General features: G+C 42.8%; 1 protein-coding gene across 1 annotated transcript in view; it reads left to right on the forward strand.

The window, feature by feature from the left end:
- Positions 1-23,603, forward strand: part of nfia (nuclear factor I/A) — a 259,376-nt gene that overhangs the window by 79,002 nt on the left and 156,771 nt on the right. Inside the window, exon 2 of the mRNA XM_050055571.1 lies at positions 15,590-16,118. Within this exon, the coding sequence (XP_049911528.1) occupies positions 15,590-16,118 (529 nt within the window). The remainder of the gene's footprint in view (positions 1-15,589; positions 16,119-23,603) is intronic.

The raw sequence follows: 23,603 nt of genomic DNA on the forward strand, positions 1-23,603 counted from the left end.
TTTTAATTTTCAGTTTTTCTAACGGGACTTTTTCTCTTGTTGCTGGAGATGTTCTTCGTGTCTGGGCTGAAAGTTGTGCGCTCCCCGGCGGAGGGCCTCTAACAGGTCCGGACAGTACATGTAACCCGAGGCGGGGTCAAAGTTCAGCCCTGGTTGGAAATGTGAAAGCGAAGGGGGCAAAAGGAGGGCTCTATTTCCCCCTCTCTCACTCTCACTCCTTCTTTTTTTCTGTTCTTTCCTTTTTTTTCTCCACACATACACTACACACTGCGCACACGCACGCGCACACACACAGGCTGGAGTTACAGTAACCCCCCCACACACACATAAACACACACACACCTTCCAGATCTAAGATTAGATCCGACAGATATGTATTCTCCGCTATGTTTAACACAGGTGAGTGAGCTTTCAAACTTTTTCCAGTGTGTTTAACAGTGTTTGTTTGCAGCTCTCCTATAGCCTGTGACTGTATGGACTCTATAGACTGCGCCTATAGTCTGCACACTGCAACTCTTCTCTCACTTCAACTGTCGTCTTCCTCTCCGCGGCAGCACATGGCGGACAGGCTCCTTCATTTAATTATTTAGTACCGAACATTAATTCCTGTCTTTACGCACTTTTTGTTGGCAACTTTTCCCGCACATTCTGCGTGTGTCCGATTTGTTTGTGGAGGTTTGAGCCGCTGCTTGTGTCTGTGTCTCCGCGGGCTGCACGCACACTCTGTCCCGGCTGCTGCTCTGACTGAAGCCCCGCTCGGGCTCCCGCTGCCCGGCCAGCCTGCCCGGAGCTGCGGCTCACAGTTTAGGGGGCTGTCGGTGTTCTTGTTGGAGGGTTCCCTCGTAACCTCCCTGTAAAGGTTTTTTGCAGCTATAATTTGCGCTAAACCCGGACGCGTAAAGGTGCTGGTTATTTCTGTTTTCTTTACCTCCAAACTTTCCAACTCCACTCGCCGACATGCTCTGGCTTTAGCTGCACTGAGACATGCAACGGAAAAGATTTTCATTTTCACAGCCGCGGCCGTTTATGACACGTTGTTTCTGTTCTCCGTGAGCCAAACAGGCTTCATATTTGCGCAGAAATGAGAGTTTGTGTGTGCTGGCGCAGGGTCAGAGCAGCCGGGGATGGTGGAGGGGTTTGTCAGCTGCCGGGTCTCAGTCCCTCTTTTCGGCTGCTTGTGTTGAACACTGCAGGTTGATCCTGGTCTGTAAAAATCAAAGTGGATTTGATCATTAATTGTTTCCTTCCTGCTGCTGCTCAGGCCTCACAGAGGAACCTCAGGCCCGACACAAATATGTGTCCCTGCAGAAAAACAAACCAAAGTGTTTGTGTCAGAGGTGAGCTGAGGTGACACAGCAGACCTGCAGCAAGCAGAAAACATCACCAACAAAATGTTATTTAAACCCACACGTGACAAACTGACGACCAAATGATTTCCGATTCATTTCCACTCCAAATCCTGAATTTAAATAAAACCATTTTGCATATTTCTCCACCAGAAACTTAAATTTGACCTAATTTTCCTCTTTAAAAAAAATATCCCCTTTTCTGCCATAGTGTTGTGTTCAGGGTCAGAGGTTAAAAAAGGATTTAAGAGCTTTTTTTGGGTGTGACCTCATGGAGATTCTGGCTGCAGATTTTGGCTACCTCTTGCAGGAATTATCGTCTTAATCTCCTGAAATTAACCACAGCAAATAGACACAAATAGAATTTAAAACTGAAGAAATCACACAGATTTATATTTTAATATTTTAATTTCAAGATCTGACACACACTCATTCTTTAATACACAAATTATTTAAAATGCATTTCTTGCCAGGACTGGATTTGAAATGAAATTAGACGTCATATTTTATTATTTATAGCTGAAGCACATTTCTTCAGAAACAAAATAATTCATTGACATTTAATTGTAAGCATTTCTAAATGAGTGGATTTATTGATCCTGGCTGTGAATTAAGAGAATATTCAGTGAGACAGTGAAAGGAGATGATTGAGTGGGATCCGCTCTGGAACCTGCAGCTGTGTTGAGTTTATTTTACATCTTCTTTTTCTGACTTGTCTAATTTTTGCTGCAGCTTTTGTTTGAATCCAAAATTTCTCCACAAAACTGATTTGTCATCTTGATTTTCTGGTTGGAGCTTCAGTGTGTTGTGAGGCGCATTTGAAGACGATGTGAAGCTGCTGCAGGAACGAACACGAGCTTTAACGTTTAATCTGATTATCAGCCAGTAAAACCAATAATCAGCAGACGGAGTCGCTTTTATAAATCCAGCTCAGTGAAGGGAAGAAAAAATGTTGGAGTTCAACAGATTTTTTTATTTTTTTTTATACTGGTTTGAAAAATCTTATTAAGCAAATGTTTTTTTTCTTTTTGCTTATTGTTTTAATTTTTAATAGTTGCTTTTTTAAAATTAACCTCTGATATTTCTGATTATTTTCAACCATTGAATAGAAGTGTGTGTGTGTGTGTGTGTGTGTGTGTGTGAGAGGAAAGCTGCTCAGTGAGGCTGTTTATCCATCCTCAAACAATCCAACCTGCCAGGACCAAACACTGTATTTTTACTTGGCATCATAAAGCCCAATTTTAATATAGATAAATATATTTCTGAGTTCATATTTGCCCAAACTGCTGTTTCCTTTGAAAAACCTTTGATAGGTTAAACTTGAATTTGTATTTCCTATTTAAAAAAACACAATAACACAGTATGAGGTGTAAACGTTGGAGAGTTTCCTGCTGAGCTGACAGATTCAAAGAAAATCAAAATCGGAAACGTTATGTGTCAGTAAAGTGAGCATCTGCGTTGTGCCCCTCAGCCAGCAGGGGGCGTCCTCAAATGAAATTTTAATAATTTATTTTTTTTAAAGACGTTTCTATTTATCCAAGCCTTCGGCACTTTTTGGGATTTTGTAGCAAACATTAGGATTATCGCAGTTTCGTGGGCGACGTAGCGGCATGTGTGACGCTGACGAACTCAGCAGACGTTATTTAAGTTTTCTCATGTTAGTTTGTAGTTGGCTTCTTTTTTTTTGGCATTTGATTGTGTGAAAAATAGACTAGATCTTTGGTTTCGTGGTCACAGAAGCAGAAGTAGAAACGAAGAAGAAAAACAGACGAATAAAGAAATAAAAGCAGGCAAGAAATCTAAACAGGCACTTTGTCGATTTGTCCAAAAAAGATCCCACAGCGAGAGTTCGTCTTCTGAACTACATTTTAATCTGCTGAGAAATGAGTTTAATAAACATAAATCAGGAGTCAGAGGAGACGCTGAACTAAGAAATGTCTCTTATCAGATATAGAAAGGTTCCAACTTCTGTTTCCTGCACAAATGATCCTTCACGTCATTTGTGTGTCACAGAGTCCTGATGGATGATGTCTGTGTGACAGCTTATATTATTGAGCTCATTTACAATTAATGTTGAGCCACTTCTTTAGTTAGTTAGTTGTTTTTGGGAGGGTTGCTGAGGGCGATGAGATCCTCTGATTGGTTCTCAGATTTCAGTGACTTCTCCTGAAATGATATTTGGCAGAATCCTGGTGTGTGTGTGTGTGTGTGTGTGTGTGTGCGTGTGTGTGCGTGCAGGCACAGTTTGTATAAATCTCCCTCCTCTGTGTTTCGTGAGGCTGCTGTTGTCCTCCACCTCCTCTGTCACCTCCTCCATCACCGGCCGTTAACGGCGAGGTCCCGGCGGCTCATTCGGGCCTCACCGGCGAGCCGCTGAGCCCGAGTGACACGCCGATAATTCCCTCAGTGTGTCGGTGTGGGTGTCAATAGACGGGGAGGGAGGCAGAGAGGATTACCATTATTGCTCCCCTAAATGACTGTTATTCAGGGGGCTGTTGTTACAGGCCTGTTATTCGGAGCCCATTACATCTGTCACCAAGGTGCAGAAGGGGAACGTGTAAGCCTCGGTCCAGCCCTCAGACTCCCCTCGCAGGTTTAGAAACGCTGATTTCCTCAGAGGGAAAACGCTGAAAGAAAGACTGACCCCAAAAGAGAGGCAGAAGAAAGAACCCCGGGGAGCCGCGTCACACGTCCGCCTCAAAACCTCTTCACCACGTTTTAACCAGGCGGCCTTTTATTCACCGCCGCAATCTGACGTTCTTACAGAAAAATAATCTGCCAAGAGATGAGATGATTTTCACCAGTTTCTAATAAATATCATCTCAAATTAAATGTCCTTTTTTTCTGGACACACATGCAGCAGTCTGCTTGTGTCTGCAGCTTTGAGATACAGGCAACATTACTGACAAAATAAATTCCAGAAACAAGAGAACGTGCGCTGGGAACAAGAGAGATTATCTCAGACCAACTGGCAGAATTTGCTCTTGTTTGGAAAAACAGAAACACGTTTTTTAGGCCAGATGTGAAAAGAAATGACTTGTTCATAAAGAAATGCGGAGCTGAAGTGGAAACAGTGAGAAACATCATGTAGTGACTTACAGAAGCTCAAAATTCTCATGTTTTCTTCAAACAGCCTGAAAAAGGCCCACTGGTTGAGATAGCTTTATGTTTCCAACACTAAAATAGTTTCTCCTTTAAAGGCTCATTTCCTCCATTTTTACTGCAGAGATCTGCTTTGTTTCTTATTTCAGGAAGCGAGCACCAGTTTCTTAAAAAAAAAAATCCTGATTATTCGACCAGAACAGTTGAATTAGATTAGATTAGACTTTTAAAAGTCAGAAGCCTTTTTGTAAACTCTAATCTGAAACAGTATGACTTGTGTTGATGGATGTGGTTTGTAGTGCTCACATTCTTAAGAAATCCTTGTCCTGAAATGTTTTATTTTCTCAAAATGAGCAACACAAACAGCCATCAGTTTGAGATAATCTCATGATTCTGATACAAATCAGTTTATTTTAACAATGATTGTGTGAAGCTATCTGCTCTGTTTTGTCTTATTCCTGAAAGAACAGAAGCTGCACAGAGAATAAGATTGATTTTCTTGTGTTATAAGAAACTGAAGCAGGTTTTTAAGTTGGAAATTGGAGAAAATTTTCACCTAAATCCAGTGAAGGAGTCCTAAAATGTTGTGTTCTCCTAAAACAAGCCCCAAACCGGCATTAGTTTGACATCATTTCATGTTCCCGGATAAATCAGCGTGTATCAGTAGTTTTCCTGAATCATTTTCTCGACACGGATGCAGAAACAGGATTATTTTGTTTCAGAAAACCTTCCTGAGAGGAGGGAAAGCTGAGAACAAGAGGGATTATCTCAGCCCGCCGGCAGAAAAGCACGTTTTTAAGGCTGAATATGAGACCAAGTGACTTGTTAAGTGGGATTTTGTTTGCAGCGGACAGACAGAGTGTGAAACGGCGGCGGAGGCCGGTGTGTGAGCGGGTCAGGAAGCTGAAACACTGCACTGGGCTGTGAGGAATGTTGGTATGTGGCTGCAACGAACATCCAGAGCCGCCAAGCTGCAGATCCACTGTGGAATGTGTGTGTATGTGTGTGTGTGTGGAGGCTGAACACATCATCCGTCCAGCAGCCACTCGTCGTCCTAATAACTGCCCGAGGACACAAACAGAAACACATCTCGCTCCGAACAGAAACCACAAATAACAAAAGGCGGCGTTCTCGGCCGTCCTGGAGTGAGATTTCAGAAAGCGGCTGCAGGTTGGCTGCAGAGCGGCTGGAGGCGCTTTTGGAGACAAACCCGTTCGCCTGGACCGTCTCCAAGAAGAAACAATGTGCTGTATTCAGACCCCTTGACAAGGGAGGGTGAACAATGTTATATATATATATTTATAAAAAAAAAAAAGCAATGCAGCTGGTGCTGTAATGCGCAGCCCGTAGATACAGTTTCCTCTTTAGTGTGAGAGCTCCGAGCTGAAGGTTTAATCTGACAGAGAAGATTTGACAGGAAGATTTTCTGACAGCTGCAAAAAAAACTCTTCCTCAACTTCCTGTAGTTTTAAACATATCTAACACAAAACCTTAGGTTGAACTTGAAAGGTTGTTTTCAAAGTGAAGATCTTCACACTCTTCTTGTCAACATGTTCAGACTCAAACAGTAGATTCTCTCAGTCCCTCCAGGATGTCGAGGTTTTGGGATTGTTGCGGCCTAAAGTGTCTGATTTTGTAGCAGCTTTTCAAAAAATTGTGCTGCATGTTGTGATGTTTGTTTTGCAGCAAAATTGGGGGAGGAGGTGAAAATTGAAAAAATAATTTCTTTTTTGTTTCACTCTTTAAAAATCGAAGGCAGCCTGTTTCGGTGAGAATAAAACTGCACTGCTCTGAGTTTGTGATTTTACCCTCACGTCACCACCAACCTGCATATTCAGGCTAACTCACCTTGATTCTTTCAGCACATGCAGTAGATGCATTGTGGTGATTTGTCTTGTTTCTTGTCCACAAGTTTCAGCCGCTCTCCAGGTGTGCTTTGTGGTTAAAGTGTTTGTGTTGCACCAGAGTTTCACACGGTGCAAAACAGTTTACCCCCGCTTTCATGCAGAACATCAGAGAATCACCTTGTGTGGTTTTATGCAGTGATTTTATTGGTAATTGTGAGATGTTCGTGTTGCACGTTTCTGCGTCTTCATAACCAGAGACCACGGAATCTATAAAAGCCGAAAGGACATGACGTCGGTGACGGTGTTTGGATTTTGCATCAGAGCCAGAGTGCAGTACTGATCCCATCCTTCTCCCACAATGACAGAGCCGTGATCTGTTTGGAGACCAATAACAAATAAAACCAACGCTTACACGTCGATTAAAAAAACCATCATTCAGCATCACGTAATGTGTCTTTTATAGTCTGGTGGAAGGATTTTTCAACAAAGACGTGACGGGTTGTAGTGGAACTTGCCGTGTCGGCTCCATGGACTCCAGTAGAAGTGGCTCCAAACTCTGGCTCCAATGCAAAATTCAAACACTGTCACTGATGTTTGTTTTCTTGCCAGAAACAAGGAAGTGAGTTTGGTGACGTTATGAGGAGGGCTGCTATGATTGGAGACACTCACAGGAAACTATGATCATTGGTCAGATTTGCCTTGAAGTCGTGGTGATTGGACAAAATTGCAATGTTGTGCTGAATTCATGGGGAGTGGCTAAATGTTTGTTTGCACATTTATCGCGACATCACAGTGTGCAGTGTGTGTATCTACGGACTGATGTCTCTTCGTCCTCCACTGTTGTTAAAAGCACATCAGTGAGCCACACCGTGTCACTGGGTCACATGATCATGACCATGATCACACTATATTGTGACCCACCATTCCGCTGACACTGTTACTTACTAGAGCACCGAATGTGGATTAATCCACTGCTGAAAATAGTCCCTGTCAAAGTCATTATTTCCTCCTGTTTGATAAAAACTACAGTGATCAGCTGTTTGAGGAGATTACTGATCGGCACACAGACGTTAAATTTAGGTTGTAATGAAAATCGGGTTGACGATATTTCAGTGTTTCACGTTGTCTGGACGTTAACATTGTGACGTTTTGTCGACAGTGGGTTTTGTTCTGTCATTATTCCACGTCAACATGACGTTGGCACGGGACATTTGGAGATGTTAATTTTGGTTACTTAACAACACAACTTAAAACCAACAAAATGTCTACGTCATCTGTGGTCAGCGTTCTGCATCGGTTTAGTTGGCATTAGACATTGTCCTGTCATTAAATTTGAGTCGCCTGACACAACCTTAAGTCAACCAAATATCAGCGCTGAAAGAAATTTGTGGCCGGCTGAGCAAATATTTGTGTTTTTAAAGATTTAGGTCTTCAGTAGGAACCAATGGGCTCAGAGCTGAGAGACACAGACAGGAAGTCAGACAGTGTCGAGAGACGGAGTAACGTTGTTGGTTTGGGTCTAAATATGGGATTTAAAGACTGTAAGAAAAATATAGAATATCAAGAGGGTTTATACTTTAAAATCCACACCCAATTAAACTACCTAAACCAGCAGGAATAGGAACAATTTAAATAAAAATGTTGAATCCTCCCAGCCTTCTGTCTGGCCCGGGTCACCTTCATCTCTGGACCTCAGTGCACCTGCTTTCAGGTGTCCTTTAAACATGAAACTATACATTTGTAAGGTCAGACACAGACAGGAAGTCAGACAGTGTTGAGAGACGGACTAACATGTTGAACATGAGAATTCTTGACATTAGAAGAACTTAAAAAACACAGTCTTTGTCCTTTAACTCCAAACGTATCTGCAGATTTAACTTGCAGGGCGTATTAAAGTTTTAGTTTTCTTACAGTAAGTACCAAAAATTTGAGAATCTTAGTGACAGTATTTAGTGTCAGTATGATGAAAAATAACAAATAAGATGGACTGCTGCTCTGAAATCAAGAAAACTGACACTTGACTCTAGAATAGTCTTAAAGGAAGTCGATTTGTGTTGAAACACGTCAACATCTGCCTGTTCTGTCCGAATATTTCAACTTGTAACTGAAGCTAATCAGCTCATAACTCTCATCGTTCTTGATTCTTGTACAAGGACGTGCCGGGAGACACTATTCCTATCTAATCCACTTTTCTTGAAAAACTCACCATTGATGGTTGGAAGTCTCCTCTCTCCAAATACAGTTGAGTTTTTAGTCCAAAATGAGTTATTTGTCCTCCAGCTTGATGTTTTCATGACCACACGTTTCTACCCAATGTGGACGTGCACATTTGCCACAGCGCTCACCACACCTGGCGAAAGGCTCACTCTGGACTCCACCCTCATTAAATGTGTTCACCTAGCTTCAAGTGTGTCCGCTGGCCAAACAGTATAAAAGGAGAACATGGGCACAATGTTGGTCTCTTGGAAAACAACAAACTTTATGACGTATTTGAGAAAGAAAGACAGATCACCATAGAGACAGAGATAGATGGTTAGATAGAGAGATAGTTGTCCAAATTGGGTATAAGCATGTGTGATCACGAAAACGCAGAGCTGGAGAGCAAATAATTCATTATGGACTAAAAACTGGATTATATTTGAAGAGAGGAGGCTTCGGACCATCTGTAGTGAGTTTTTCAAGACAAATGGGACTAGACTATTGTAAGTGCATCTGGATACGTTACAACTGATTTGTAAATACATTAACAGTTACAAAAATGAATTTTGGGACGTGATTAATTGTTGGATTCCAAATCAGCAGGGCAGTGAAAACAAAAGGAATTTAACGAGTTGTTTGTTTTTGTAACGACTCATTACTGGGAAAAGGAATGTTGTTATGGCAACACGTTACTGCCCAACACTGGCGACCAGCAGGCTCCAGTTTATTGAAAGTAGTTGGTGATTTCTGTTGGAAACGGTAAATATTTTTTCGCGTCATAAGAGGACGAGGTTTTTAAAGACTGACCTACTTCAGGATTCTTGCAGTGAAAACATTTGTGAGTGCTGTGAGAATATTCCTGAGAATTACTTTGTCATGAAACCAACTTCAGTTGTTCTTGATTCTAGTGCAGATACCAGCAGACGTAAGGTTTGGAGATACCTTTTGCATTGAATGTCCGCGGAGAGCTGAGGTCACGCGGAAGCGGACACGGTTCTATTCATAGTTGACGGTCCGCTTCAGCCTCCGGCAGAAAAGGGGAGGGCCGGGAAGTGAGCTCACGGTCCTTCAGCTGCCAGCATGGGGTGCACTAAACGATGCTGTTGGGTCTGGAGTAAATGTCAAATATCTAACTTCAAACTAACTTCACTGTGGTGAGGCGGCTGCTGCTGGCTTGAAACCAGTGTTTTGGTCTGGACTGGAGTGTGGCGCAAGAGAAGGGAGCATGCGTAGTTGGCGTGCTTGCTATGTCTACAGTCCGCACAGTCACACAAAATAGGCTGCATGTGCACGTCTGCACAGGAGTCCAGGGACATGCGAGGATGACGCAACCAAATCAGACCCTCGCAGACAGGCGGATGCAGAAACTGTGATTTGGCCTTCATGGCTAGTCGTTGCAAAAAGATGATTTCTGTTAGAAACAGGTTGAAATATTTTTATACACACTGAGCCACTTACAGTGAAGACATCTGCAAGAACAGTAATATTCTAACTTCTCTTTTTGTTCCTTAAACTGAGTTATATTGTTCTTGAATGCAGCGCAGCTTCACCATTTTTATATTGTCTTGTTTTAAGAAGTTTTCAGGACTCGAACAGAAAGTATTTGATAAGAGGGAGATTTTTGCAGTGAAGGCTTTTGCACGTATCAAGATGTGTGTGAGCCTCTTTGATCTATGAATAGTCGAGTGTGTTTTTTTTTCAATACGTGGCTCAGGACGAGGAGGAGGAGGAGGAGGAGGAGGGAGGCTGGAGGCTGGAGGCCCTCCTCCCCCCTTGTCTCCCCCCTCCACCCCCGGCCTGCTCAGTTACCCTCTGAGGAGTTTTATCCAAATAAGAAATGTTCCATGAAGATGTTTTCTGTCCGTCTGTGTTCTCTGCTCTCCACTTGTTTCTTTTCTTGTCAGTCGTTGTTTCTCGTGATGAAACTTGTTTTTCTGTCCGTCTGTCTGTGTTTAGACGGACAAACTGAAATGACAGGTTTCCAGCAAGCGTCACCACAGACCAGCGTCCAAACCCTCAGGACAAAAACAAAGCGTATTTATAGGGCCATATCAACATTTACTACAGATCTAATGTAATCAGAAGTATTACAGATACATTCATCCAGTCTTGTTTTTTCCTGGCAGCCGTTGTTTTCCATTTATTTGCATTCATCTCAGCACACTATAGAAACCAGTTTCAGAGACTTCAGAGAGCTCTCCACTCCATCGGTCTTATTTTATTGTTTTATCATCATCATGTTGTGACAAAGTTAGATTAAAATTAAAAACCTGAGAGAAAGTAATCTGATGGATCTGCTCAACACGAATTCTGCTTCAGCTCGTTTATTACTGAAGAGAAATAAATGGAAAGGTTCAGATATTATTCACACAGTCTTTAATAGAGGAGCTTAAATATGCAAGAACTCGGATATAATGTTATTGATTCTGTGACTGAACCTTCAAGTCTAATTTCTCAATTGTGCTTTGACTGTCATGTACCAAAAAAAGTCAAATTCATAATTGTTGACTTGTTCTTTGATCCTGTAATTTCTCCTTGAAATTGTAGTTTAAGACCATGTTTTAATTAAACAAAGTGCGTCACGTGTGGCTGCTTGTATTTAGATGAATTTTAGCATTTGAAAAAAAGAAAGAAAAAAGGATTTTTAAGAAACACAAGTTTATATTTCTCAAACCAAGTATTGCGATATTTGAATTTAGCTCTAGAATTAATGTGACTTGTTTCCCAATTCAAGACTTTCCTAGCTTTTTCAGTCGTAGTGCCGTGACATGCAGCAACGTATCCTCGAACATTTGTTCATTTGATATCCTACAAAACAGCGGTGCATATGAAATCCTATAAATTATCGCCCCATTAATGATGCTAGGTTCGTGACCTACAGTTACATAATTAACGTAAAGCTACAGAGGTTAGGTTTAGGAACAGAAACATGGTGACGACGTACCATAAATTGACTCAAAGTTCACACTGTTGTGAACATCTGTCTCCTGGGAAAGTCCTGTGTTTTGTGACCAGCCACCCCAACCTGCCTCCTAACTGGGACCATTCAGGACTACTTCCATCTTTACTCCCATCAGCACGCTGGTCACATGATCTCAGCCTCCCAAACTACGTGGGTTATTCATGAATTACTGGCTCATTATTACGTGGGATATGTACGAATTTTGGTGCATTACTCTCTGTACAAACATCCTGCCTGCAGCGACAACACTGACACTCATTTCCAGAAAAGTTCCTGGAACATCCAAACTGCACCTTTCTCTCAGATTTGGTTACAGTTACTTCTGTGCACACGTGTTGGGAAGGCAAGTAACTTTTTGGGGGCAAGCTTTGTGCTGCTCTTAAATGATACCTCCTCATTAAATTTAAAACACAATCAACACACACACACACACACACACACACACACACGCTGGATAAAACCACGGAACTACTGTCATTACCATTTCTATTTATTACTAAATTATGGATCCATGCGCTGTGCTAACACTATATGGAGATCTTTGGGTACATGTCAGGGTCGGGGCGCCACCAAGGTTTGGCTTTTTCTCTTGTTTTTGTTTTGTACTGTGGTTGGGTTTTGTTTTTGTTTTTTTTGTTTTTTTTTTTGGTTTGTGGTTTTATGCCACCGCGCCAGAAATAGCTGTGGCTTAAGGCATTGTGTTTTCTGTCCATCTGTATGTTCCATTTTTGTGAGCACCATTTCTCAAGAAAACCTTAAGGGAATTTCTTCAAGTTTGGCACAAACGTCCACTTGGACTCAGTGAAGAACTGATTACATTTTGGTGGTCAAAGTTGAACATCACTGTGACCTTGCATCCGTTTCATTCTTGTAAATGTACTATCTCACGAACACCTTTAGGGATTTTTTTCAAAGTTGGCACAAACTTTTACTTGCATTCAACAATGAGCTGATTAGATTTTGGTGAACAAAGGTCACTGTGACCTTGCATCCATCTTAATTCTTGTAAACAAGATACCTTAAGAACACCTTAAGGGATTCTTTTCTACCAAATTTGGCACAAACGTCCACTTAGACTGAAGAATAAACTGATTAGAGGTTTGTGGTTGAAGGTCAAAGGTCAGTGTGACCTCACAAAATATGTTTTTGGCCATAACTGAAGAATTCATTCACTAATTCCGACCAAACTTGACACAAAAGTCTAACAGGATAAAATAATAAAGGTCAAAAGGTCAAAGGTCAGCGTGACTGTGACATCATCATGTTTTAACATCATATCTCAGGAACAGAAGGGGAGACATTTGGTCAGATACTGAATTTGTGACTCTAATCTTGAACCTGTGCTGGTTGTATAGATCTTCTGTGTGTGAAGCATCCATGTTTTCAGAAACTGAGGCATAAAAAACAAAGATGAAAAAAAAATTAAAAACTTGATCACAACAAAAAAGAAACTTTGTGAAACGTCTCCCCAGAAAGAAATGGATAGAAAGCTAATTATCTCCTCATGCTGACAGAACCTTGTTCTAGTAACAACATGTTTCTCAGTTTGAACTTTGGAGTGCATTGTCGGTTTCGGCTGTGATGTGACGGAGAGCGCCTCTAAAACAATGTGACGTTACATCAGCTGAATTTTACACAAAGTGTCGGAGCACATCTGCTCACCTCAGCGGCCTCTGGGTTTGTGGAGACTGTGCTTTTTATCGCCTCAACAAGCTGTAATAACATTTTAACTGGAAGCTCTTCCTCTCCGTTACGTCTCCGCCTTTAACTCCTCCCTCTGCTGCTTGTTTCTCTTCGGCCTGTCTGCGTTTCATTCAGCCCGTCGTCTGCGTGTTGTGACACCGCGCAGTAAAGAAACACTTTTCTCTTTCACTCTAATGTGTTCATTTCCTGCCCGGGTCGGTCTGGATAAGCCTGGTTTTGTGGTGGTTTGGGGGGTTTGGGAGGAGGAGGGGGGAGCAGGTGTAACCAACCCCAAATTGGGTCTAATCCACGACATGCCGTCTAACCACATTCCCACCCTTAATAACTGCGCAGCTCTCATCAGCCAAACGCCACATAATGCACCTTTAATACACCTTTAATCCTCCACACGGTGCCATCGCAGCGCCGCTGTTTGTGTTTGTGGCGGCTTCACTCTGCTCGGCTGCCGCTGGGTTGTCGGGTGGTTGTTTGGTTGGTGGGATTTTGGTCGGTTGGTGTTTTTTCGGGGCTGGCAGACGACCCCCCCCCCCCCAAACCCACCAACAGACCCACATTCCTGCCTGAGAGCCAAGAAAGAGGCGACACAGGCTGAACTGACACTGAAGAGTCTGTGTGGCCCTGAGAGACAGACAGACAGAGACGGAGACAGACTGACAAATCTGACGTTGACGAGACGCCCTGTGATCGACTTCTGTGATTTACTTCTTTCTCTCCTTTTTTGTTTCCTTCTTCCTCGCTGCTGTTCTTTTATCCTTCCTTGTGTACTTGCTACTTTCTTTCTTTGTGTCATTCGTCTTCTCTTCCTTCATTCTCTCTGTGCTTTTTGCTTTCTATTCTGTTTCTTCACTCTGTCCTTCCTTCCTTCCTTCCGTCCTTCACTCCCTCTTTCCTTTCCTGCTTTCCTTGGGTATTTTTATCCTTCTTTGCGTCCTTTTATCTTTCCTTTGCCACTCATTTCTTTGTTTTCTGTTGTCTTCTCTTCCTCCTTTGACCCTTTCTGTACGTCTTTATTTCTTCTCTCCGTTTTTGTTTCTGTTCTTTTATCCTTCCTTGTGTACTTGCTTTCTAGTTTCCTTCTTTGTGTCATTCTTCTTCTCCTCCCTCATTTTTGTTTCCTCCCTTGCTTTGTTTCCTCCCTTCCTTGTGCATTTCCATCTTTCCTTGCTTCCTTTTATCTTTCCTTCTTCACTCCTTTGTTTTCTATTTTCTTTTTTATTTATTTGTTTAATTTTTTTCTGAGCCATTCCGTCCTTCTCTGTTTCTTTCCCTCCTTCTCCTTTGCTTCCATTCGTTTATCCTTCCTTGTGTTCTTGCTACTTTCCCAGCTCTTCTCTCCCTTTATTTCCTCTGTGCTTTTTGCTCTACTTCCCTCTTTCCTTCCCTCTTTCCTTTGTCCCTTTTTCTCGTCTTGTTCTCTCTGTACTATAATTCCCACTTTCTTTCCTTATGTATTCTTTCTTTGCTTCCTTTTTTATCTTTCCTTCATCACTCTCTTCTTTGTTCCACCTTCCTCTTTTTGTAATTGGTACTTTCCTTCTTTTCTTCATTGCTTCTTCCCTTCCTTTTTTAACCCCATATGTTCTTCATACGTTACTTTTACATCCTGTTTCTTTCTTTCCCTCTCTGAGTTGTTCTTCTTTGTTTCTGTCCTTCTATCCCTCCTTGTGGACTTGCTACTTCCCTGCTTTCTTTCTTTGACTCATTCTTCTTCTCGTCCTTTATTCCCTCTGTGCTTTCTGCTCGTCTTTCTGTCTCCTCACCCTCTCCTGCCCTCCTTTTTTATGTCAGTCGCTTTCTTCTTTGTGTATTTTCATCTTTCTGTGTCCGTTTTTTCTTCCTCTCTCCTTCCTGTCTTTTTTGCTCTTGAATCTAAAACCACTAAAATTTCTAAATTAGGATCATTTTGGGAATTCTCTGCTCATTTCTCTGCAGTTTTCAGATATTGACTCCATGTTTGGAAGAAATCTGAAAGCAGCTGAGTTATATTGAACATTGGTTGAACTGATCTCACCACACTGGCATCTTTTAAGAAAACAACAGATTTTAGAAGTAATTACTGTATCTCCACTAAAAGTTCTCAACCTCGCTCATTTCAGACTTCAGACTGTGCAGCCGAACTTTGTTCCTTTAAAGTTTCTCTTAAAGTTTAGTGGAGGTCTCAACATTTCCAAAAACACCAGATATGTTTGTGTGAAATGATGCTAAGAAACATTTCTATCTGACAGAAGGCTGCAGTTGTCGTACTGCTGTAATGAAGATATACACAATATTTATGTGATACTGTTAGAGCGGGATAAGATAATTTTTCCAACCTTAAATTGACTTTACAAATAAAAGAGAAAGAGCCGTTGTGTGTTGAATTGATTGTTGCAGTGACACGTTGCTCCCTTGCCCTCTCACCACATCTCTCTTCTCCGTCCCTCCCTCAGGATGAATTCCATCCTTTCATCGAAGCCCTGCTGCCCCACGTCCGGGCCTTCGCCTACACATGGTTCAACCTGCAGGCCCGCAAGAGGAAGTACTTCAAGAAGCACGAGAAGCGCATGTCCAAGGAGGAGGAGCGCGCCGTGAAGGACGAGCTGCTGGGCGAGAAGCCCGAGGTCAAACAGAAGTGGGCGTCACGCCTCCTGGCCAAACTGCGCAAGGACATCCGGCCCGAGTTCAGGGAGGACTTTGTGCTGACGGTGACGGGGAAGAAGCCGCCGTGCTGCGTGCTGTCCAACCCCGACCAGAAGGGCAAGATGAGGAGGATCGACTGCCTGCGCCAGGCAGACAAAGTGTGGAGGCTGGACCTGGTCATGGTGATTTTATTCAAAGGGATTCCCCTCGAAAGTACTGACGGGGAGAGGCTGGTAAAGTCTCCTCAGTGTTCGAACCCCACCCTGTGTGTGCAGCCGCATCACATTGGAGTTTCAGTCAAGGAACTGGATCTCTACCTGGCCTATTTCGTGCACGCAGGTAAGTCCCACAATCTCTTTTTCTTTGTGTGTGTGTGTGTGTGTGTGTGTGTGTGTGAAGGGTTGCTGAGCAGCTGCAGCTCTTTGTTTGGTCTTTGTGAAGGTGCGACTGTGATGAACGTCAAATGCAAACATGACAAACGTGTGTGTTGAATGTCACACCAACAACACACGACCACTGACGCTCCACTGTCCTGTTGTTGTTTTATTGTGTGTGTGACTGAAAAGTGTCGGATCATCACAGGTGGTTTGGCGTCTGGCTTTGTATCAGTTCATCTCTGCTGTATTAACTGGTGCTTGTGGTTCATTGATTCATGCTTTTTCTTATCTATAGATATATTTAAAATATTTTTCTACAAGAAAAGAAAGTGCAGTGACTCCACTTGACTTTGTATCTTCTCGACTGATGACTCAAGTCATCGACTTGTATCCCTAATATTTCTAATACCTGTAGCATTTAACTTGCATCTAAACTGAATTATATTCCTTTACTGAACATCCAGAGTGTTAACGTTAATCCTCCAAACAGCCTTTAAAGCTGAAGGACAGCTGACTGAAAGTACTGTCAATGTTAGATCCACAGCTCTCGATAGTGTCACTTTAACATTAGCTCACATTTTGTAAAACTGTTGGCGTGTCTTCTTGGTTTGTCTCGGCTGTTCTGTTGCAGCTTCTCTCAAATTTGTAGTTGGATTGTGGATGAAATTTGTTACTTTTTTTTACCTTAACATATTACGTTAGCTAACCTTACAAGCAGATACATAATGTTGTGCAACAGGTTTCCAGTAGACGTCGGTCTGTATTCCTTGAGGGATTTACTGTTAGAAATCAGGCAGCCCGCCTGTGGGCCCTCCTAAGGTAACAGCTGCTGTATTTGTTGTTGTTTAAGTGGTTTACTCATCGTTTGAAAGCTACGCTCATTGCGTGTCATTAATGCTGAACATTTTAAGGTATACCCACTACAGCAGGCTCAGTAAACACACACTTCCAGATGATCTAAATCCAGCGAAACATTTAAACACATTATTACATCCGTAGATATCCAAGAACTGCCATTGCATTGATTCAAATGTTTATATTTCTCCAGATATGATCCATAATTTCTCCAGTTCTGCATGTACACAAACCGACTGGCGGCAAACCCCTGACCTTTTGATTGACACCTCACTTGAGCCAGTTGGAGCCTTCCAGTGCTGTTGCTATGGCCTCCAAAGCCAACCAGAGCCTGAGCTGAAGGGACGTGCTTCACTGACATTTTCTGGATTAGAAGCCATTTAAGTGGCCCACAGAGGCCGCAAAGGCTTATGGGTCTTGTAGTCAGTGACACTCCGAAGAGCCACAGTGGAATTAAACTTCTTACAGGGTAAACAGGCTGGTACAAATAATAAGCGCCTGAACAAAACCGTGAAGAAACACATGGAAAATGTTTATTTTCTGCTTTATGATATGGTCCCATTGTGTTTCAGTTTACTTTGGACATGGCTTGGAAAGGTGTTTTAGGTGAATGTTACAGGACCGTAGAGAGGCTCAGATTTAAAGTCATCATCAGATATTTTCCATGAGCTTCTACGTTCTTTGTTGACATTGGAATCAACCGTTGGAAACTGCTTTTGGACCTTTCAGTCGAATCAGATGGTCTTCAGTAGCTGCAGAAATTGAGTGACTCGACTTTTGAGCCACGGCAGACAACAAGTCCGAGAAACAAATAGAAATCTGAAGACCAAGACAAATGATTAAACTCCATCTGCCACAATTTTCCTTTTCTGCGTCAAGATACAAACTCTCATTTCTCTCAAATATTTGTTCACGTTGATTTCTGCTGTAAATAAGCTGAATTCTGCAGATTTGTTTCAGAAAGTATCTTTTAGGGTCCAAGTCCTCGTCTTCGTGTCGATGAAACTTGTTTATCTGTTAGTTTGAGGATGAAAACGCACCTTCCTCTCACAGCAAACTGCTCTCTGTCTCTGAGACAAACATGTTATCAGCTGCAGACAGGCATAATTTCATCAGCGGTCAGTAAAGCAGAAGTCTGAGGAGAAAGGACGGTCTGTGCCAGAACCTCGTCACCCCGGCGGCCTCTCTGAGAGCGGAGCAGGTCGGGGAGTTCTGGGTGAAGCTGGCACACCTTTCAGGTTTAAAAAAAACACAATTATCTCCGGAGCGATTGCTCAGCATGTTTCCACGATTTCCGACTGATTCCACGGGAAAATAATTTGGCTGGTTGGAATATTTGTGCGTGCAGCAGCGAGCATGTAGAGGAGGTGTTTGGCAGACGGTTTAAGTGCTTGGCACAGAGCTCACTCTAAGTTTGTTGGAGCTTTAGAGTTTTCTTGAAAAATGAGAACAGCTTCCAGACAGCCAGGTGACATTTTCCACAAGCTCCACTTTCAGATTCCTTCACCAGGATAATACTGACATGTCCTTCTTATCATTCCAGTCCTGAGCATTTAATTCTCTAAGAAAAATCTGAGAATATTTCAACCTGTTTCTAATAAAAATCCAACAGTATTTTGAAATTCAATTTCATTTCTCTTAAATTTCATAGTTCATTAATGACGTTGAACAGGGGTGTCACAGTCAGGCGAAAAGTGAGAAAAACCTGGAATGCAAAATTTGATTTTTTTTTTATTGTTATTTTATTCAGTAATCAGTAACGTAACTAAATTAAAATTGGCTAAGTAAAATGGTCGGAAAACTGACCTTTCTATAAAAGAAACAGTGGGCGTGTCCTGAGGCCCCTTAAAGGTTCAAAACGCTTTAGTCTGCCGCTGCACTAGGATCTGTCTCTGTGCGCAACGAGAGCCTAGTGAGTGACTGCTTTTGCTTCCTGAGCACCAACTAACATGTCTTCCCCCAAGAACGGGAAATCAAGTAAGAAAGAAAGAAAGAAAAGGAAAAGAAACTGTTAAAGGGACGGTGGCCCCAAAGAGAATGTTCATGCATAGGGCCCAGAATTTGGTGCTACTCCCCTGACGTTGGAATCGATAGCTGGGAATCCAGCCTGTTCTCATTTCCAAGGCGTTAAATATCTCCTTTTTATCAGTGATTTTGGCGTCAGACACCAACACCAAAAGGCTCCTTTCGCTGTGGTGTGATACGCCGCCAGACATCATAAGTTTATAACGCCACCAGATGGCGGCAGTTTGAAACACCGGCAGTAAGAACATGAAATAAGAAGCTTGAACGTCCCTGTTGCAGGAGCAAGGGAGGGAGGGAGCGAGGGGAGGTTGATGGGTCCAAAAAGCCACGGACTTTCACCCAGGAGCTCGCTGTTAATTTCCTGTGCCACACCATGATGTTGTTTTCTAACCTAACCACGTGTTTTTGTTGCAAAAGGAAATAAATGTAAAAATTAGGTATTTTATAGAGGTTATGAGTTTATTTTGTAAAAGAGTGTTTGCATCCAGCACGCACTAACTGTGTAAATTCACACAAACGTCATCATAAGATGCAGGAGGACACCTCGCACGTCATGTGTAGACATAAAAGTCCACTGATACATGTGGACCTCGAGGTCCGTCAAACAGCAGCTGTGGGCCTTTAAGTTGTGTCACATGATCTCCAGCAGGTGCAGAAGTTGAGTTCATTTTGAAGTCCAGTTCAGACCCACGATTTGTGACGAGATGATTTGAAACGTGCAACCAGCATCAGATGGACTGTATTCATAATCAGTACGCCACAATAATATAAATAACCAGCGGCAATTCATCAGTCAATGAGAATGTGTGTGTGGGCGGGGCATAAGCACATACAGCCAGCAGCAGCGACCCACCGCCTGACACCGGCACACCGTGAGGACGGACCTGCTGCAGTAAGCCAACACGCCGTCTGTGGTCATTTTGACTTGACCAGCGGACTTCACTACAAGCTGATTGGCTGTTGAAACAGGTGACGTGCTTTGAAACCAGCTGCCGGCCATTTGACCAGCTGAGTGTCAGGTGACACCATCAGTCGGCTTGAGTCGAGCTCAGACCGGCCAGTTCACACCGCTGACACTTTCTCTGAAATGGTTTTGTCTCGTCATGAATCTTTGGCCTGAACTGGTTTAAATACCTTTAAGACTGTTTTTGAAACAGTGGTCAGAAAAAAATGTAAACTTAAAGTCAAAGACAAATGATTCAACTCCATCTGTAGAGGAAGATCATGTGACGTGATTGAAAGCTCCAGAACTGCTTCTAAATGCCACAGTTCTCCTTCCCGTTCAAAGACACTGACATTTATGTCTGAAAAATACTTAATAGTTTAATTTGTTCAGATTTGTTTCACTGTCTTTTGAGAAAATGTATTTGTGAGGTTTCAGAGAGAGACAGAGCTTATTTGTGTAAGAACATCTAAAAACATGATGTGATACGGAGATATGTTTTTGGAAAACAAGGTGTTTTTAATTTTAGATGTTCCTTCAGGTCTCGTCCTGTTTTTGTGGAGGTTAAGTTTCATCTGCGATCTGTCAGCAGACACAAACACTCGGAGCGCTCTGGAAAGATCGCCGTCCCTGAGCCTTAATTACAATCATTTCCTTCTCGCAGACTAAAGCCTCTCTGAGCCCAAAGACTGCTCCCATTCTCCTGCTCTGCGTCCAGATAGCCTCTCAGCCCTCGTGTGTGTGTTTTCACTGTGCGGTCGCAGTAATCAGCTGTGTGCAGGTTCACACTGAGCTCCCTTCAGTCCAAGAGGAAAAAGGTTTGGAGGCTGAAACGCTGCTGCAGTGGCTGGTTTGTGGTTTTATTCTGAGGTGGACGCTCAGTCGGAAAAGCTCTGATTCTTGGCCCAAAGTGAGAAAGCGTCAGTGAGGTTTCTGTCTGGATCAGCTACAGAAACACAGAGGGGATCATTTGTGGTGGAAATGCTCGAGAATATGTTTGTTTTAATTTTCTCTTTTCCTAAATTTAGGTTTTATATTTGATGCAGGATGTTGAAGCCTTTTCACGACAGAGCGTTGAGGATTTAGTCTCTTCTGAAAGAGGTGAGAGGGAGACGAGCTCCCCCCTCTCTCCCCTCTTCCTCCTCCTGGTCTGGGCTGCAGGAGGATCAGGTTTCGTCCTGCCTCTTATTTAAGGCAGCGGAGCTTTTCTGGAGCGGCGGCGTTGATTAAAAGCCATGTGAAGGCGGACTGACCTCAGGGCTGCCAGGGCCGGAGGCGGGGTCTGTCAGGGCAGCTCGACTCGGTAATTAAATTCATCCCCATACCACTGACTCAGAGTGGAGGGGGGGCGGAGGCGGCTGAAGACCAACAGTGTTGCCAGTAGAAACCGCAGCGCACCACCAACCATTTATTATTTAATCCTCTGAGTGTTCAGCAGCAGGATGTTAAAACCTCAAAGACACGAAACCTGAAGTTGGTTTAAACTTCGTATGAAGCAGAGTTTAGTTTGTCTTCATTTTCATTTCTGCAGCAAAACATTTATTCATTTAGTCTGGTGACCTGCAGCTGTGTGTCAGTGTTTCAGCTCCTGTAGAGACTGTTTTTGTCTGCAGGGTTCAGGAAGTACGATGATGTGTAGCGCAGGTTTGTGGCACTCAAGCCCTGTCTGAAGACTTTACCTTCCATTATTTCACAACCCAGTCGCCAGAGAGAATGTTGGTGTAGTACGTTTCTGCAAACCACAGATACGCCACATTTGCACAGTATTATGTAGCAGACACATAAAAATGTGTTTTTTTGGGCACAGATACCACTTGGTTATGATTAGGAAAAGATCATGTTTTAGCTTAACATACCCAGTTTTGGGGGCACAGTTCCAGCAGGATAAGCAGCGATGTCTTGATCAAAAACAGCCACTTTTAGTGCCACTGTCACCGCAGGAAAAACAGAGACAGGTCGCTAAAAACAACCCACGTTTGGAGGCTAAAAAGCCGCTGGAAAACCAACAATGGCTCGCTGAATTGAATCTAGTCTTGTTAAAAAACAAGAGCTTTTTGTGTCACACCTTGGAAGGAAACGCGGTGATATCTTGGTAAAAAATGAGTGCTTTTCATGGTAGTGTATTCTGGCAGAAAACGCAGCAATGCCTTGGTAACAAATAGAACTTTTCATGCCATATCCCGGCAGGAGACACAAGGAGAGGACATATTCATTGAATTTCACAGAAAGTGTTTTGGATTAGAGTCACTAAAGGCCTTTGCACACTGAGTCCGTTTTTTTCGGATGTGTTTCTTTTAATCCGTCTTTCAAAAATAAAAACGTTATGCACAGAAACTTTGCACACTGAGTCCGATGAGTTTTATTGTTCTATATGTTATGAAAATTCGCACTACCTAATGAAATAAAAAGACACACTTCCCTGCTTTGCCTCTGTCCACCCGCAACTGAAGGGGCGGAGCTATCCTCCTCCTCCTCCTCTTCATCATCATCCACCTGAATATTACTATCTGACCTGTTGACAATAGCTTCACTGAGTCCTGGTCAAACGTCTCTAAAGGCTCTGACGGAGGCGAAAAATATTTTAATGGCGGATGAAAGTTACTGACTCAGTGTGCAAATGTAATCGACACAATACGAGGTCTTATTTATTTTTAGATGTGCGATTATTTCGGGCGAAAAAACAGGCTCAGTGTGCGGAGGCCTTGACTGCATCTTTAATGGCTAGATAACATTTTTTAATAAAACAATAAGAAACTTTTTAAAAACTGTTTCTGCAGAGTCACAAAATGTTGATGCTGAATGTCAGTGTGAAACAGCTTTCAGCAGCAGTCATGTTTTGATGCTTGTGTTTGGACATTTTGTGTTAACGTTAAATGAAGATGGTGGTCTGGGTTAAATGTTACACAAGACAGGATGTGTTGACTTCTCTCAAGATTTAACCAAAACCTTGTCGTAATGAATCTGAACCTGAGGACGTGTGGACGAGCTGCATGTGAGGTTTTTATTCATGTTGCACTGGTTTGGTCGTTTATGGACAAAAGGTCATTTGGTTAAAAAGTGAAAGGTTTTTATGATCTTTAATTCAGTTTATTATTTAAATGCAACAGTTTTATGTAACCAAGACGACTGAAAACATGAAACTTGTCTGCCGCTCGATCGGCGTGCACTTGTACCGCTGCAAAGTTCAGCAAACAGCTGAACAGGAAGTAGCTGCTGGGTGTCTAACAGGTGGAGCTTTTCAAATTAACAGACTCTCACTGACTGCAGTCAACCATGAACACACACACACACACACACACACACACACACACACACACACAGAGGCAGCAGCCCTCCATTCATACATCTGAGCAGTTGCTGTGTGTGTGTGTGTTCTCAGGAACAAGTTAGGGGTCAAAGGTCAACCCCTGCCACCTCCCCCCCTCCTTCTCCTCCTCTCACTGATTTACGAGCTCACCCATGGCGGCAGCGGCGGGTGACACTATCACAGGAACGCTCAACACGTGCTGAAAGGTCGGAGGTCACAGCTTGGAGGTCGTGACCCCTATCATCAGGCCGTTTAACCTCTAGGATAAACATCCCCCCCTTTAACAACGCACACACACACACACACACACACACACA

The sequence above is a fragment of the Epinephelus moara genome, chromosome 10, assembly GCF_006386435.1.
Source record: "Epinephelus moara isolate mb chromosome 10, YSFRI_EMoa_1.0, whole genome shotgun sequence".
NCBI classification, from domain to species: domain Eukaryota; kingdom Metazoa; phylum Chordata; class Actinopteri; order Perciformes; family Serranidae; genus Epinephelus; species Epinephelus moara.